Source organism: Phalacrocorax aristotelis, chromosome 21 (assembly GCF_949628215.1).
Source record: "Phalacrocorax aristotelis chromosome 21, bGulAri2.1, whole genome shotgun sequence".
Lineage (NCBI taxonomy): Eukaryota > Metazoa > Chordata > Aves > Suliformes > Phalacrocoracidae > Phalacrocorax > Phalacrocorax aristotelis.
In genome coordinates this window covers 8,390,103-8,407,428 of record NC_134296.1, presented here as the reverse complement: position 1 = coordinate 8,407,428, position 17,326 = coordinate 8,390,103, and the positions used below count along the sequence as shown (strand labels likewise).

The window sequence follows — 17,326 nt, the reverse complement described above, 5'->3', positions numbered from 1 at the left end:
AATCAGGTTGGTTAAGCACAATTGCCCCTTCATATAAATCTATGCTGACTACTCCCAATCACCTTCTTGCCCTTCACATGTTTGGAAATGGTTTCCAGGATTATTTGTTCCATCACCTTTCCTGGGACTGAGGTGAAACTGACTAGCCTACATTTCACCAGATCCTCCTTGCCCTTCCTGAAGGCAGGAGTGACATTTGCTTTCTACAAGTCCTCAGGAAGCTCTGCCAGTCACCATGACTTCTGAAGATAATTGAGAGTGGCCTTGGAATGATACCAGGCACCTCCTTCAGCCCTTATGGGCGTATCCCATCAGATCACATAGACTTATCTATGCCCAGGCTGTTTAAAGCTTCCCTAACCTGATCGTCCTCCACCAAGGGTAAGTCTTCCTTTCTCCAGACTTTCCAGGTCCCATTGAGTACCACAGCCTTTTCCTTGTCCTTTGTCATCAGAACTCCTGCCACATTCGGCAGCAGGGCCTGTAGAAGCCTTTCTTCTTGCCCTTCACTTCTCTTGTCAGTTTTACCTCCAGATTGGCTTTGGCTTTCCTGACATCATCCTTGCAAGCTTGGACAGTTCTTCATAGGGTTTCAATTCCTCCCTGCTTCCCTCATATTTACCAGTTAAGGAGTAATTAAAAATGCTCACTATCATCAGAAATGAGACATAATGACTTCAGAGAGCATCAAGCTCTTGAAATTGGACAGCAAGTGAGAGCAAGACCTAGAATCAAAAGTGCACTTCACAGCTGTCATTATTATAGTGCCTAAGGCCAGGCCAAGCATGTCACCCATACTGCTATATTTAATAATAAAAAATAATAAATACCTTCTCTTCAATTTCTGTTTTAAGTTGTTCCTTAAGGGATGACAGTTCGCTTTTCAAACATGACAACTCACTTTCCTAAAAACAATTAGATAAAGGATAGGGTTAACTATGCTTAACCTGAAAAAAGAAAACAGTCCAAATGAGGCAGTAATGAATAGGGATATTAATTATAAACAAAAGATAATTCAATTTTTTCAATAGAGCTAATTTATTCATACAGTTAGCATGCCAAGAGGTATCCACAATTCATTTTCAGAATGATTCAATAATTCCTGATCAAAGAAGCAGTTACCAAATTTAAAAAAAAGAACCAACATGTAGACTTGAGTCACACCTCCTTCTATTAAAAAAATCTAATTAAAAAACACTTTGTGAAGAAGTAGTCTGTGAAGGGAAATGTCACAAAAATACTGCATTTTAAGTAGATGCTGTAGGACTACACTTTTGTGAAAGGCTTGAGGGGATGTTGGCTTCAGAGCATTTCTCAAAGCTAAGTTTCCCATAAAGGAGGGGGGGGGGGGGAAAAGGCAATACAACTCTAGACTTGAAGTTTTGTTTTAGTCTGTTTTAAAAAGAGCTGAAGTACTACTAAGAAAGAGGTACTTGACCAGAACTGTTAAAGGTAAGAACTTAAAACACTTTTGAGAACAGGGGGTGGCAGGTGGAGTCCAACTGTTTAATACAAAAGTTTCTTATTCAGGCAATGAGGTTAAAACATGATGCACTATAAGGAAAAGTAGACAGAAAAGCACAGCTACTCCAATTTATTTTCAGAAACATCTGGGTTTTTTTAATGAACATAATAAAATCTGTAAGAAAATAAAAGTAAACAGAAATTAGTGGGTTGATCTTTACTGTTCAGTCCCACTAAAGCAGACGCTTAAGCCCAAGTGTTAAATAGGAAGAAGCCTAATATCATATTTATAATTAATTACACTTTAAAGACAGCAGCTCCTCCATTTAATTATTTAGTGCTGAAGAGTATGCCTTACCAATGATCTTTTTGATGATAACTGCTCTTGCTCTCTCATTTTATAAAGTTTTAACTCTGTATCTTTTTCTTCAACCATTTTATCATATTCATGCTGTGTTAGAAAAAAAAACAAAACTCAAAATGTTTGCCTAAAAGTTAAAATTATAGATCTACCTAGTCTTAAAACATTACTCATATTTTCAAATAAGGCTCTTCTGAAGATTCAGAAACCACTATGAACAAACACTGATGCTTCAGCAGAAACTGTAAAACAGAAAATGCCCAAGCAATATCATTTTGTGAGCTGACAGAGGATGCTTTATCTCCAGGCAGTGGTACGTGTTCCAGCACACAAAAGCTAGCCATATTATTTTTATTAATGGTGTCTGCTAAATATACTGCAAAGCAAAGAAGGAATGCAAATTAAAATATGTTAAGTCAAACTGCTGAAGGTCACTAAGCAATCTCATAAAAAGCGGCCAAACTTATACTGAAGAACACTGTAATAGGATGGTATCAGAGGAAGCCTGAATATTAAAAAAAAATCATAGAAATTCAGATAAATGGAATTTATCTGCCAGTAGGCATATTCTCAATATCTGAAGATTAATTTATTTTTAGATGGTAAAAGTCAAGCATGCGTTCAACTTCAGTTTCCTAGACTCAGGTCTTTACTATGAATTTTCACCTTTGAATTTGTAATATTCTGGTTTTGAAAGGTTTTTACTTAACATAGTATCATACGTTACAAATCACAGAAATCGGTAAAATCTCTTACCTTGTGTTTTTCCATAAGTGCCACCATTTCAGTTATCTTGTGTTGACATCGGATATCAGTTTCTCTCTGTGTTACTGTTGCTTCATCAGCAAGCAACCTCATCTTTCCTAGCTGTAACACAGTTCATTTAATTCATGAACAAGTAACAAATATATATATATATATATAAAAATTAATTTAATTTCTTCTCACCCTGTGGGTGCAATGTATATACAGTTGTACAAGATGCTCTTCAAATCCTACATCTTTTATACATATTGTTTAAATGGGCAAATAAACCTAGATTAAAAGTACATCCATTCTTCCATGGCAGACAAGTCTCATTTCAAACTACAAGGCCATGTCAAGCACTCTGCCCTAACGTTTTTTGATACTACCATCAAAAAAGTGTGGGCAGGGAAATATTAATGTGGGAAAAGTTATAATCTAATTTGCTTATGCTGTGTTTATACCAAGAATAGAATTTCTGTGAACATTATCTTGACAAAAAGAATTTTTAACTAGGTTCTTATTTTTAAAGATGTATACAAATACTTCAACTTCAGGGTCTAATATACTAAAGTTTTGCTCATGCGCATAGACATGAAGTTCCACTGATGTTAAGACAAGACTGCTAAGTAAGAGCAAGGACTCTGGCCAATATGGCTTCATAAAACCATCATAAATCAAAAAATAATTAAAGGATGCAGTTAAAATTAACAACTCTCACCTCTTCAAGAAGTTTATTTTCATTTACTTTTTTTGTTTCGATGTCTTTTTGATAGATGTCAACTGTTTCCTTATGTTGCTTGTTTATATTTTCCATCTCTAACTGTAACTTATTCACCTTTTGAGAATGCAGAATTATTGCTGTTATTTGTTCAGGAACAAATATGCCAATGATTTTTTTTTTTTGCCTCTTTTTTTTCAAGCAGAACTACTCTGTTACTTTTCAGGTATATGACTGAACTATTTCCTGAACTTTGTCCTGAAGTGAGTTAGAAAATCCTCATACAAACACTGGCAATACCACAATGGAAAAGACAGCCCATACCAGTATTCTGCACCCCAGTCAATAAAACTGGGGTCTGACCTAAAGCTAGAGGATAGTCAATTGCAGAGAATTATTCCAATATAAGGGAACCATCCATTAGCAATATGACATTATTCTGCCTTCTGTAGAAGAGCCTCTTTAGTATTTCTGGCATGGAATGCAAGGTAGGAAGATTACACATAACTCATAGTGTCCTAAGATAGTCTCCTGAGACTTAGCAGTATGACTGTATGACTGTATTATGTTTACAATTAGATCTTTTTTTCCAATCAAGAAATGAAGAAACAGTTTATTTGGAAACAGTTTATTTTCAGAATTTCATTTAGTTCTAAAAAAGATTAATTCCTCTTAGCTGCTAACATGAAAGAGAATTTGGCATGAAACAAATAGGAAGAGTCTATTTCTAAGCAGTCACCCTAAATACTGTGTATTCTTAAAAAAAACCAAACCAAACAACAAATGGAGATTTCATTCCCTTCCTTGTAAATCTATTTAAGATTTTAACTGGTATATGGCAGTTTCCTCCCAAGTGTGCATTTTGATTATAATTTTTCCTTTTAAGTTTCTCATACTAATACCCTCAAAACAGTCTACATCTTTCTTGAAGTGTGGTACCCAAAACTGGACACAACATTCTAATCCATGGGACTTGCCATTGCAGAACACAGGCAAAGAACTGCCTAAAGTGAATAATATATGTATTTCTTTTAATTGCTTTGCTATTTCAATTGAGTGGCATTACTGAATAATGTTCAGTACACTATCAATGAAAAGAGAAAGGGACTGATTAGGAACATAATTCCTTGAGATGTGATGCCCATCTCTTACAAATGTCTGATAGCCCAGTCAGTGTCCAATGACTAAAAGTGGAAGCATCTTCCATTTTCATGGGCTCATTCCTGTAAAATCTGTATCCCAGATGCATAAACCAGTTAAGAATGTGCTCAACGTATTTTCATTAGTTACACTGGGACTTAAAACATTCAGCCTTTGTGCTTTACCCTGATCTTGTACATGAAGTTATTTAAGCCTACCTTCCCTTCATAAATACTTGCTTTCTTGCTTTCTGCATTAATTTTCTTTTTCAGCACCTTATTCTGTTAAAGTAAAACAAGCACTATACTTTAATAAGTTAACAGAATTATGTAATGATTTAACTGCATCAAGTAGGTCAGAATCTTCAAAATTCCAGCTTTTAGCAAGCAAATAATTCTCCTCTTGTTGTGCAGTTCAGGTTCCAGATCAATTCTCCAAACAAAAGAGTGCTCAACTACTTACTTTAATAATGCTGTTACTTCATGACCTTATGAAAGACTCCTCATGGGCGACAAAAGAGAATAACGAAAGAGGGTGCATAATGGGAAGAAAAACTAAGATGCTGCTGACAGAAAATGTGCAGATGTCATGACAAAAAACTACAAGTTATATATTTTTACAGTACAGTTTTTAACAATTTGTCCTAATGCACAATTCTTTTCTACTCTTGGTAACTGAGATAGGTCATTATTTCAAGTATATCAATGATAGCTTATACTACATGAAAACAATAGAAGTTTATTAAATATATTATTTCTGTAATTGCATTTCTCAAAAGTAATGATAATTTTACAAATCAAGTAATTCCAAAGGTGACTCCTTGATTTGCTCAGAGTTAGGATAAGAAAGAAAATGTTATAAAATACAGAGGTGTATCTAAAGATATCACACCAGACAAAAACTGTTGAAAAATAAGTTACCACAAAATACCATGTTTTATGTTTTATGTATTTGTATTTGTGACTTTAAAAAACTATACATTAAAAAATACATACCTCCTGTTGTAATTCTTCAATGCATTTCGTTTTATTTTCCACCTGTTTCTTTAAATTATTCAACTAAAATAGATATTTCAAATGTTAATTAATAAACTCCTAAAAAATGACTCACTGTGTTAAAGACTACTGTTATATGTTCTTAAACATGCATTTGCCCAAGTCTGATTAAATCCAATGGGACTGAAACACATGCTAATGTGTTAGAATGATTGGAGTTTTAACCATAAAGTATTAGAAGAATTTTTCTAGGCCAATGTCATCAACATTAGTAGGAGTGAACCACTTCCTCAGTGGTCGTAGATTTTAGAAAGAAGGGGAAAAAAAAGTAATATTGCAGTATAAAAATTAATCTTGTATGAAGTTCTCTACAGTCGATGAAAAAAAATGAATTTTCATACCTTATTGTCTAGAATCTTCAACTGCTTTTCCTTTCTTGAAATTTCATTTTCAATACTCTTAGCCTGGAATTATAATTGTAAACCTTTGACTTTTACAATAGGATTTTGAAATAGTTTATGGTGTTAAAAAACCAGGTGTGCTTTGAAACTACAGTAAGAAAGTAAAAATATTTTAACATATTTAACCTAAAACTCGTTATTACGTATTGAAAGCTAATCCATCACTAAGTGGGTATATGCAAATAAGAAAATGGTGTTTTCTGCCTGAAATCTAACAAATCTGGACTTTTAAGCCTCCATGTAAACAGTAAACATCCCAGTGAAGGTCCTTGTCTTTTAAAATAAATGCACTCAGCATGTGTACGTATGTTGACTCGGTAGCAGCACTGAAAGAAGAAAGCCCCTGTAAGAGATTACATTCCTAGGTAGCTCTTTGCAGGACAAAAAACAGCTTTACATTTAGATTTTGTCATACAGGCTATGTTACATATTTTCATGATAAAGCACATATGGCATACATTTTCTTCTCTTTCATCCAGTTTACTTTTAATCTCTTCACCTTTCTTTGCCATCTTCTCCTTCAAAGACTCCAGTTCATTTCTAAATGCCAAATTAACAAGCATTAGTAAATATTTACTTAATAAGTTTAACTTCTTTTCACTACTGCTAATTAAACCCATACTTTATTTTCTGAAAAGAGCTGCTAATATTGATGAGAACTTCATAAGGTGTCCAATGAAAATATTTTTAAAACGATGCAAAGTGACTGGTAAGTTAACGTCTGACCTGTACGTACTTTTCCTAAGTACAGAAAGATGTTCCCCTGACCTGAGTAACATATATTCTAATCTGTAATATCATAATGCATCTATGAAACATGACAGGCTGCCTGTCTACGGGGTTGGTGGTACAGAGACTACTTCAGAGAGTAACAATTAACCAGCTTCACCTCTTCACATTTAATCCATAATCTTGAACTTCTATTTTCATTTCCTTCACACCTAAGATGTTAATGCAGAACAGGGTAGCTATACGTAATAGGAAGCTATGGCAAAAATTGTTCCTGTAGCAACAGGCATCACTAATTTGTAGAAACTTTTACTTGGCCAACAGCAATACTAAGTAGTTTCTGTTTAACTATATAGCCTAAAAAACACATTAACCTAAAAATCACATTTAGACTAACTGGGAGGAAATCAAGTCTACTTCCTTTAAAAATATTGTACATTAATATTTGGTTTTACTTGCCTTAGCTGGCCATTTGCTTCTTCCAGCTTTTCAATTAACTGGTTTGTATTTTCTTCTTTTTTTCTACTAACCTAAATAAAGACCCATGTAAGTAAAATTCAAAGGCATCTTAAGCAGTATCTTGACCTGCCTTATTCACAAGGGAAACGGCACTTCCTTTGCATTTTAAACACAAGTAGTAGTTCAGATACCCTACAGAACCATGTCATGTTGCAGTTTACCATATGATTTATACTCTAAAGAATGTTGTCCCTTAAAAACAGCTGGAAGTCTACAACTTGCCTCATGACTTTCTTGCAGTTTCTTGAGTTCTGTAGCCATACCACTTTTCTCTTGTGCTATTTGTTCTTTTTCTAATATAAGCTTGTCAATATACTCTGTTAGTTGTTCATTCTTTAACCTAATGTAAAAAAAAATGGTCAAGAGAAATAAGAACATGTATTTTGAAATTTCCTTTTAAGTTAAATTTATCCGTTACAAAATGTTACTTCACGCTGAAAAAAGTCCAGGCTTGTATGTACAAATTTAAGCTTTGCAGCAAAGTTACAGCTATGCAAAAAGGCCACAGAAGGAGGAAAGAAAATGAGAGTCAACTTTTCTATAAATAAAATGGTTGTTGAAGAGGATTTAGTTCAATATCCAGCTCAAAGCAGGGTTAACAATAAACTCAGAAACTGTCCCTTCATGTTAACCCAACTAAGTTACAGAAATATGGAAAGATTACATACATATAAATACAGAAAATGCAATTAATAAATATAAGTATACAACGGATGTCATACTGCGTGCATAGGTTCAAAATTTTCATCAGAAAATAATCATAGATCATTTTATTGTAAAGTAACTTCTATGGAACAGAAAAAAAAATTAAACTAATACTATATTTTCAAAGATGATCATACGCTTCTCGTTCAAGATCTGTATTCAGTGTCATAAGCTGTTTTAAATAATTTTGTTCCTTTTCAGCTGTGCTAGTCAGCTGTGCTTTCAAATCATGGATTTCTTTCTGCAGAAGAAAAAGAAAGTGTTTTCAGTATACATATGCGAACTACAAGTCACGGAAGCTATCAGAAATGAACTGACAACACAAAGCTCCAAGATGAAACAAAACTACATACATGCCATAAGTTAGCCAGACTGTATCTTTACATCTCTCTATTGTGATGTGGAAGCAGTGTGAGATATTGAACTCTGATACAAATGCTAAATGTGCCCCCTATTGTAAGTCTAACTAACTAGCCTGCAAAATTACTGACAAAATTAGTTTTCCTTGGACATTATTCTAAATAAGGACATTTGCTTCAGACATCATAAGCTTTTGCATTAACATAAATAAAACAAATTTTAAAAAATCACAGAATTTCAGTACGATGTGATAGAATAAGCACATATTTTGGATGCATCACAAACCACAAAGCAAAACTCTTCCCTCAGAAATTTGCTGTCATTACAAGATAAGGCAAGCCTTGCAATGTCATGTAGTTTATAAGTGCTTTAATACTGTTTCCTCCAAATAATTGGTGATACACTGATACCACAGGCAGTTGGTGGGGATGGGGAAGTAGGGACAGAGGGAGGAAGGGAGAGAGAGAGATTAGTTTTTAAGCACAGCAGTAATGAACTTCTGGAATTCCTTCTCACAGAAGGCTATGGAGACAAATAGTACGAGGAGGTTCAAAAACAGACGAGACAAGTGAATGTGAACAAGTCCATAAACCGATAGCAAAGGTGACTGACAGGGATGTGTCCTCAAACACCCTTGATACAGCTAATGTAAGGGGAATGGACCATAGGTAAGTCAGGCTCCTCTCCTACACAGAACCTTCTGCTGTCATTGTCACGAGCAGAGCAGTGCATCGGGTGGAGCACTGGTCTGGCTATGTGATAGCTCTTACGTTCTTATAATCAAGTGATAAAATGTAACTTAACTATTCATAAAAACATGTATCACCCTTTATTCAGACCTCTCTGATTTGGAGAACATTTTTCGTTTCTTTTTCTCTCTCCTGCAAATTTTCTACAGTAGCCTCAAGATCTTTCTTCTTCACTAGAAGACCTTCAACTTTTCCCTGTTTAAGAACATTAATGAAACTCAAATTTAGGAAATCCAATGGACAATATATAAAGGAACAAACATACGTGGTAAAATGCAATCCCGGTTTCACACTGTCTTACTTTAGCTGATGCAGTTTCTTGTTAGACTTGTAAATACAAGATCGTTACCAAAATAATCCTGAATTAAAAGTGTACTTTGTATAGCTTAGACTCTGTAATGGAAAATGGGCCCATGTCACAGTTCAATAGGGTTCACAGAGACCAGAGCTAATTACCTCAGGAAACTTCCCTATCAATAAGGAAAGAACAGCCAGTATAATGGGAACACACGGAACAGGGTGTTGTAACCCAAAAGACCTTTCCACAGGCTCTTACATGTTTTCTCTGAAAAGGGGCATGCATCAGCACACTATGCAATGCTTTCTCAATACTAAATGCTGCTGTATGGAGGACACCTCACCAAAACTAACACCCCACAAACAGCAAAATAATCACAACAGATTTGTGAAGTAATAAACCTATGAAACCTATGAAATTGCTTATTAGTTTCCTCATTTTGTCACACATAACCTTTTCAAAATTCCACTGCCTTTTCTGGGTGGTGTCAGAAGCTTAGTTATCCTTTAAACTGCAAAATGAGGCAAGCCTTTACAATGCTTAAGTTTTAGAAGATTATTATGAAGAAAGCTAGCCACTTGAGGAATTATCTTTACTGTCAGAAATTAGTTGATCCCTTAGCCTTAAATGTCATATGTGTGGTGCTCCCAAGGTTTGAGCTAAAGTTCATCACAAAAAAAAAAAAAAGAAAAAAAGAAAAAAAAAGTGTTTTTCAGACTGTCCAGAATGAGGAAAGAGTGAGTACTAGGCATGACTAAAAATGGGAAATCTTTATGACCAGAGGGAGCAGCATTTGAATAGGTGTGAATGAAGAAGGAAAAGACCAGAAAGGTTGACAAGGAAAACAAAATCAAAGCAGAACAAAAGAAGAAAAACCATGGAAAGACTCAAGTCTTTCAAAGAAAACACTGAAATTGTCTAAAAGACAGCTAAGAAAGTTTAGTTGCAACATTAAGGCAGATTAGACAATGTTTATATAAGGCATTTAAGATACTTAAAAAGCAAGAGAGACTTCATATGAAAAGTAAATGCCATGAGACTAATAAAACGAACATTTACCAGTGTTTCTGACAGCTCTTCAATTTGCATTTCTTTGTCACATTTTAGTTTAGTCATCTCTTCTACAGCACATGTAATGTAAAATTAATTGAACAGAAACAATTTTACACATTTAGCAGGCAGTATAAAGCATTTATCCCTTTGCAGTACCCAATTTTCAAAACTTGCTGGATTAAGTTAGAAATTGTAAAGCTAAACTATAACCTAAATTATAACTTAATCTAAATGTAGAGTTGAAAAAATTATTCAGAAAGACATTAGCAAATATATAACTGAAGAGAAACTAATCATTTGTCTTAAATAAAATTCAGCGCCTATTATGTTTTCCACAATCATGGCTTCAAATAAACCGTAGACTGTAAGAATGTTTACAGAGGAATAATCTCCAAGTATTGATGCATCTGCATTTTTCCAGAAAAAAAATCTGGACTCCTGAAGATATACACATGGATATGCTGAAAAAGGAAACCACTTATTAGTAACTTCAAAATCTTTCCTATGTGCACATTCACATTACCAGTATTTTTGGCAAGTACTGGATACCAAACTAATTTTTGCTCTGTAATTCTCACAGCAGTCACATCTCACCTTGCTCTGGACAAGCAATAGCAGTTAGCTTTTGAACACTTACCTTTAGATGCCCTCAGTACATACAAGGACATCAAGCTGTATTTCTTATCTATCATACCAGGACTAGACATATGCCGCACACTGGGAAAACACCGCTAAAGATAGATCTCTTACTCTGGGGGCTAGGAAGTCCTTATCTAGAAATCACAGGACATCAAAGCAGTATTTAAGGCTAACCACTGTCACTGCGATTCTACATCCACTATGGGGAAAGTGGTCTGCAGGAAAGCTTAGTGCAAGTGTTTTGTCTCTGCTACAAGCTACAGAGTCATTCCTGGAATCTACTGATCAGCAGTCTAACGCTACCTCTCAGACAGGTCTGCAGTGCTACCATTCTTAACTGGAAGAGTGCTTGGAAACCAAAATGACTTCAAGGAGAATCCATGCACGTATGGTCTTACTATTGGAGGTCTGCACAGCACTGCTGTTTGACTGTTGCCAGCTACAATGACTACCAAGGAAAAGGGAGTCAGAGGAGTAAAGATAATTTAAGTGTTCCTGACAGGTACAGGGTACTGCAAAACCATTTTTCCAAGCAACAGGGACAGTCTATTTTCAGAAAACAGCAGAAAACCATTTTTATTACTACCTAGCTGATTTTCTTTCTCTCTACAGATCTTACCTAGCTCAGCAGACTTGTTTCTGAGCTCCAAGGTAAGTAGCTTTAACTCATCTTCAGATTTCTCCAATCTAAGAAAATGGTAATTAAAGAAAAAAAAAATATAGTACAAAGCACTGCACTTGAAACTTAAAGGACAATAAGGCAAAGTCTGCCTGCAACATGTATCAAACTCCACTTTTACAACTTCAGAATAGCAGACAAAAGTAAACAACTATATATGCATAAACCTGTATTGCTTAAAAATAGAATTATGACAGTCGGGGGGAAAAGGGGCAAAAATTTGCTTTCTTATAGACCAATATCAACCAGCACAACTGAAAAAAATTACATTAAATTATCTGCATTTAGACTAGCGTGTCCAAAAATGAATTTCAGCCTCATATCCTTTGTTCTTGGATTTGTCATAAACTGCAGCTACTTAGAAGACACCTTAATGCCACAAACCCAAAATCAACATTTATTGAAAATCTCAGCTGTGATAATGTATTGAAACACATCTTTATTGCTCTGTTCCCATTTTTAGAAAGGTTGATTTTAGTTGCTATCAGGTTCTTTGATAAATACATAATTTTTAAAACTACAGAAAACCTGAAGTACATTAATAATAGGCATCAGCATTAAACAGTACTATTATCACATACTGAAGAATATCTTCCTCACTAAATATTTCATTAATAAAGAATGGTCACGTACTAAATGAGATCACTGCTCTCTTAGTTAAGAGCCGTATCCACACAAAATCAAACAGCATAACTGTCTTCAAGTGCTAATAGTTCAAATAACCAGACAGGTGAAGGACTTAAAAAATAAGTTAATAGTCATTACAAAAAAACGTAATTACACCAGATCACATATGAAGTTTAGGTTTTATTCATAGCAGCTTGGTAATCTAGTATTTTACCTGCAATATCATTCTTTGAACCTAACTGTTTAATTTACCTATTTTGCTCTTTTTGCAGCAAGCTTTTAAAATTGGAAATAGAAGCCTCAAACTCCTCTCTCAGGGACACATGCAAAGCTTTAGTTTTTTTACATTCTTCCACCTGTGCTTCTTTTTCTCCAGTGACCTGAATTAATGCCTTCACTGCAGTCTGCAGTTCGATTTCTAAGTTCTTTTGAGTAACCTACAAAAATACCATATAATTTCTAAACATGTTTTGCAACAGATACAATTGTTTCATATCTAAAGTATCAGTAATCATTTACGCAAATGCTTGTCTAATCTACTTGTACTGGAAAATTATAAGCAAGCTGTACCTCTGTTTTTTGCAATGAAACTTTGGCCTCTTCCAGTTCTGCCCTCAAGTTTTCTTGATTTATCTTGGATTCCTTTAGCATTTCTCTTTCATGTCCTAAGCAAGATACATGCTTACATTTAAGACAAATAGGATATTTACTAAAAAATGCTTGCATTTCTATTTTTCAGATAAATAGATTCCTACAATTTAATCAAGTTACTTAATGTATTCATGTCATTGTTAAGGAAAAAGCATCCAAGATGATTATTCAACTTATTAAGTAGCAGTAACCAAAATTTAAAACTACATACAGTCATAAAATTTAACAAAATGCAGCCACTTATATGTGTCTGGCATAAAAACAATACTAAGATCTTCCTCCCCACTCCCTAGGGAAGGGGAGGCTGAAAATTGCCTCAGTTCTAAAGAACAAAGGTGCTTGCATCATATATAGTAAATATTTCATAATATATATGGCTTAAAAATACTGAAAATCAACTTCTGAAAAGTAAGCTTCCTCAGTGGCACCTGTTAAGTTTGCAAAACCCAAGCAATGTATTTTTTCCCTTGCAATCTTCAAAAGCTCTCACTGCTTGACTCAGCCTTAAAAAAGAACCCTTCGAAAATAGTTATACTTCCAATCCCGGGAATGACACGGTATATGGCACCTTTACAGTAGTATAACATGTTCACACTAGAGTTTATTGAAGAGTAAAAGAAAAATCGCTCGCAATGAAATCGTTATGTCAATACAAAACCAGGGTGTAGCCTAAGCCTAAAGAGAAAACCTTTGTTATCAAATAAGGGCCTAGATTTTATACATATGCAGATTACCCTACCAGTCCTGACTCCACATCAGCAGCTTCTGTTCCAAACGATATGGCCTGCAAGGCCTCAAAACTGCTGCTGCTGAGTAACAGGGTAAAATTATCATGATCCTGTTTCCTACACTTCTATAACTACATTTTAACAGAGCAGAGAGAACTCTTACTTTTTGCTTCTACTAAGTCAGCAATCTTATTTTTGGATTCCTGCAGCTGAGTCTTGATGTCTCTTATTATAGCATCTTTTTCATCACTCTGTATGGTAAGAACTGAAATCTAACAAAATTAAAATAATATCACAATGAAGTCTAGAAAAAAAGGACAGATTTTCATTGTCATTTGTGCACGGTGCACAATTAGCATACATACTCTATCATTAAAGTTAAATAAGGTGGTCGGTCTTAGCCAAATACTGATCAAGTCCTATTACTCTGGATAAAAAAATCTCTTCCGTTCAAAACCAAAACATGAATTCCAACAGACTAAAGATACTGGAACATCACTGAAGTTCACAGAATCTGACTTAAATGTGGCTCCAGCTATTATTTTGCCCAGAAATGCTCCTTGCCCCTTTGCAATGTCATGTCCATCCTCAGACAAACCAACAGCTCTCGACCCTCCCAGATTTAGACGGATGCTCTGCTTCTCAGGCTCCTGCTTACGAACTGAAAACTCTTACCACAATTTCTTCAACTTAATCAGCCTTCCATCATGGCTACCTCATCACCACTACAAAAAACCTACTCTAATCTCAGATTCCTAAACTCTTTTACCAGAAAGGGTCTGATATGCATTATAATCCTTTCTTCTCACCACATATGATCTATACCTTTCTTAACTATGAGGGGTGATGAAAGGCAACTGTATGTATAGAGAACAGAAAGAGTAATCAGTGTTTACATGGTGCTTTTAAATCCTCTCAGTAAGATGGTCCCTTGGTATGATACAGCAGCCTAATTCACATTTTATTCCAAATAAATAAGACAGAAGGAACATACCATCAAAAGGTCATTTGCAATATTAATTTCCATCCTTCCAAAATCCAAATATTTTACAAACAACCAAGCACTTTTAAAGTAATTATTTTCGTTCAATATATCAGCAACTCACAAAAGCAAGAGAGCTCAAATATTAAAGAAACTACAAGATTTCTTTCAAAAATAAAGCTGTACATATTAGATTGTAAAACTGAGCAAACCTGCTCTTCCTTCATACTGACTTCCAGCTTGCATTCTTTTTCAAACTTGTCCACTTTTTCTGCTTCTTCTTTTACTTTTGAGATATAGAAATATCCATAGTTAACATACTAATTAAAATATACTTTAAGTTAAATAAAATTTCCAGTTTAAAATTGCTTATAATTGTACAGCTGTACAATTTGTTTCCTAAAGAGTAATTATTGAGGTAATGTTTGAAATTATTTTCTAATCAGACAAATTAACTTTTGCACCACCTTTTCACAGGAGTCCATTATTTCATTTATTAGTTAATAGTTCATTATAAGAAACTACCAGAAATGCACATGTAAAAAATGAAACAGGTGCATAGTAGTAGTAGCGTAAATAAATAAATATTTAATTAAAATTTCTGTAGCTATACACTAGTGCATTATAATTTAAATAAACCAACTACATAAAATAAGTAGTGATCTCTAGACTGTACGTCACAGACAAAACTTAGACTTCCAGAAACTATTTGAAAAATAAAGTTCCAAATCTGACCCAGTGGAAAAACAATAAAAGGGCCCAGACATTTAATAGCAGGCAGCATGAATAAAAGAGGGTCCCAACTGTCACAGAGTTAACAGTTCACCATTCTGGCACTTCGTATCTTTCTGGCCTGAAACTGCATGCAATAAAACCTGTGAAGTACAAAACTGTTAAGCCTGCAGCATAATCACACTGCACAGAATTCTCACATTTGAAACACATTTCCAGTCTAGTGTTCTCTGCTTGCACACGAAGCTCTTCAAATGCCATTGTCATTCTCTAAAAACAAAATTCGATACTTATGTTCATGTAAAACTCAGTACTTTCAGTAATGAAGAATCATGTTTATGGATTGTAAACAAACAGTACTACAAGCTCATTCATATTTGTAGAAGAAATTTTGTTAAAAACAAAATTCAGAGCATAAACATATTTTGAGTTAAAAGAATGTTATAATTATTCAAAGTTGGAAGTTTAAGCATTTCTGTACTCAAGATGTAAACAATTTCAAGGATGAAATATTTTTACTGGTCTACGTTTGGAGATCCCTAACACAACAGAGGAGTTGTTGTGCTTTTCTTAGTTGCTACAACAACCTATAGTTAATATTTAACCTCTATAGCAGGTACTTTCTGACTCTACTAAATATCAAGTTCTTCACTCCCAAGCAACGATGCCTCATATTTCTCCATTATAAATATACTAGGGTCTTAACTTCTGCACTGGAATAATTAATAATAAAAATATGATTAATTAATTTATTTGGCCAGACTGCACTTCTACAAATTAAAAAGGTAAGAACTCTCTTTAAGTCAAGGATATTCACACCTTGTACTTCTTATTCCACACAAAATCACCAGTTTCCATAATGAATTTTGTTGTGTCACGCTCAAAACTGACATTTTCTTTGTTCATCTTTATTTTACATTGCACTTCACATGAAATAATCTAATAGAATAACCCTAATATACCTGACCCCAAAACCTGCCTGATCACAGCCCTATGCAACCTGTTCTAGTTGAGCCTGCTTTTAGCAGGGGAAATCCTCCAGATGTTCTCTAGAGGATGCTTCCAACCTCAGCCATTCTGTGAAATCGCCAGACAGGTGAAACAGAGTACAAAAAGTTCCCAGAACTTACGGCAGTCACCTAAAACCAAGCAGGTCATATACCACAGAGATCATATGGATCTACACCCCAAACGTTGTATTTTATCCAATGAATGTGCCCTATATAGTACAAAAATAATTATTGAAAAGGGATCAAAAACCTGACTTCCTGCATGACACATGACAGTTCTAATTACTTTACCAGGGAACGTTCTTTGTACAAATAGTATCTCAACATATGCACGTAATTTGGGTATCTCAATGTATCCATATAACTTGGATCATATGTGAGCCTTTTAACAAGCTACATCACTTACTTCAACATTGTTATTAAGTTCCACGTACAGTTGTCTTGTTTCTTCTCTTTCACGTTCATCTATCAAAGTAAGAACGTACCATAAAGTTTTCCTTTTGAAAAAGAATGCCAGCTGTCAAAGCCATTATGCTTAAAGAGCAGAATGAATTAAAAAAGGAATTATAGTCTCTTTTCTTATTAAAAAAATCATTATGAAATGGTGCTAAAAGTTATATAATCTGGAAAAAATGTATATTCCACTGAAACATCAAGCAAACTCAGCTTTCGAACTTCCTTCCCAATCTCGCTTTTTCTGTGAATACGGTAATTCTGGATCAATTTATAAAACTATGTTTATTAATTTTGATAGAATCATAGAATCATTAAGGTTGTAAAAGACCTCCAGGATCATCAAGTCCAACCATCAGACCAACACCCCCATCCCTCCGAAACCATGTCCCCAAGTGCAATGTCTACACATTTTTTTGAACACCCCCAGGGATGGTGACTCCCCCACCTCTCTGGGCAGCCTCTTCCAATGCCTGACCACTCTTTTAGTAAAGATATTTTCCCTAATCTCCAATCTAAACCTCCC

General features: G+C 34.7%; 1 protein-coding gene across 1 annotated transcript in view; it reads right to left on the bottom strand.

The window, feature by feature from the left end:
• The window catches only part of SYCP1 (synaptonemal complex protein 1), a 30,919-nt gene that overhangs the window by 8,140 nt on the left and 5,453 nt on the right, over positions 1 to 17,326 (bottom strand). The window contains exons 7-26 of the mRNA XM_075115823.1: positions 16,754 to 16,812; positions 15,538 to 15,607; positions 14,818 to 14,891; positions 13,787 to 13,895; positions 12,815 to 12,909; positions 12,497 to 12,681; positions 11,558 to 11,625; positions 10,306 to 10,367; positions 9,039 to 9,143; positions 7,977 to 8,080; positions 7,357 to 7,474; positions 7,075 to 7,145; positions 6,345 to 6,426; positions 5,827 to 5,889; positions 5,426 to 5,488; positions 4,649 to 4,711; positions 3,291 to 3,407; positions 2,582 to 2,692; positions 1,823 to 1,915; positions 831 to 905 (exon numbers count right to left, since the gene is read on the bottom strand). Coding sequence (XP_074971924.1) covers positions 831 to 905; positions 1,823 to 1,915; positions 2,582 to 2,692; positions 3,291 to 3,407; positions 4,649 to 4,711; positions 5,426 to 5,488; positions 5,827 to 5,889; positions 6,345 to 6,426; positions 7,075 to 7,145; positions 7,357 to 7,474; positions 7,977 to 8,080; positions 9,039 to 9,143; positions 10,306 to 10,367; positions 11,558 to 11,625; positions 12,497 to 12,681; positions 12,815 to 12,909; positions 13,787 to 13,895; positions 14,818 to 14,891; positions 15,538 to 15,607; positions 16,754 to 16,812 — 1,787 coding nt within the window. The remainder of the gene's footprint in view (positions 1 to 830; positions 906 to 1,822; positions 1,916 to 2,581; positions 2,693 to 3,290; positions 3,408 to 4,648; positions 4,712 to 5,425; positions 5,489 to 5,826; positions 5,890 to 6,344; positions 6,427 to 7,074; positions 7,146 to 7,356; positions 7,475 to 7,976; positions 8,081 to 9,038; positions 9,144 to 10,305; positions 10,368 to 11,557; positions 11,626 to 12,496; positions 12,682 to 12,814; positions 12,910 to 13,786; positions 13,896 to 14,817; positions 14,892 to 15,537; positions 15,608 to 16,753; positions 16,813 to 17,326) is intronic.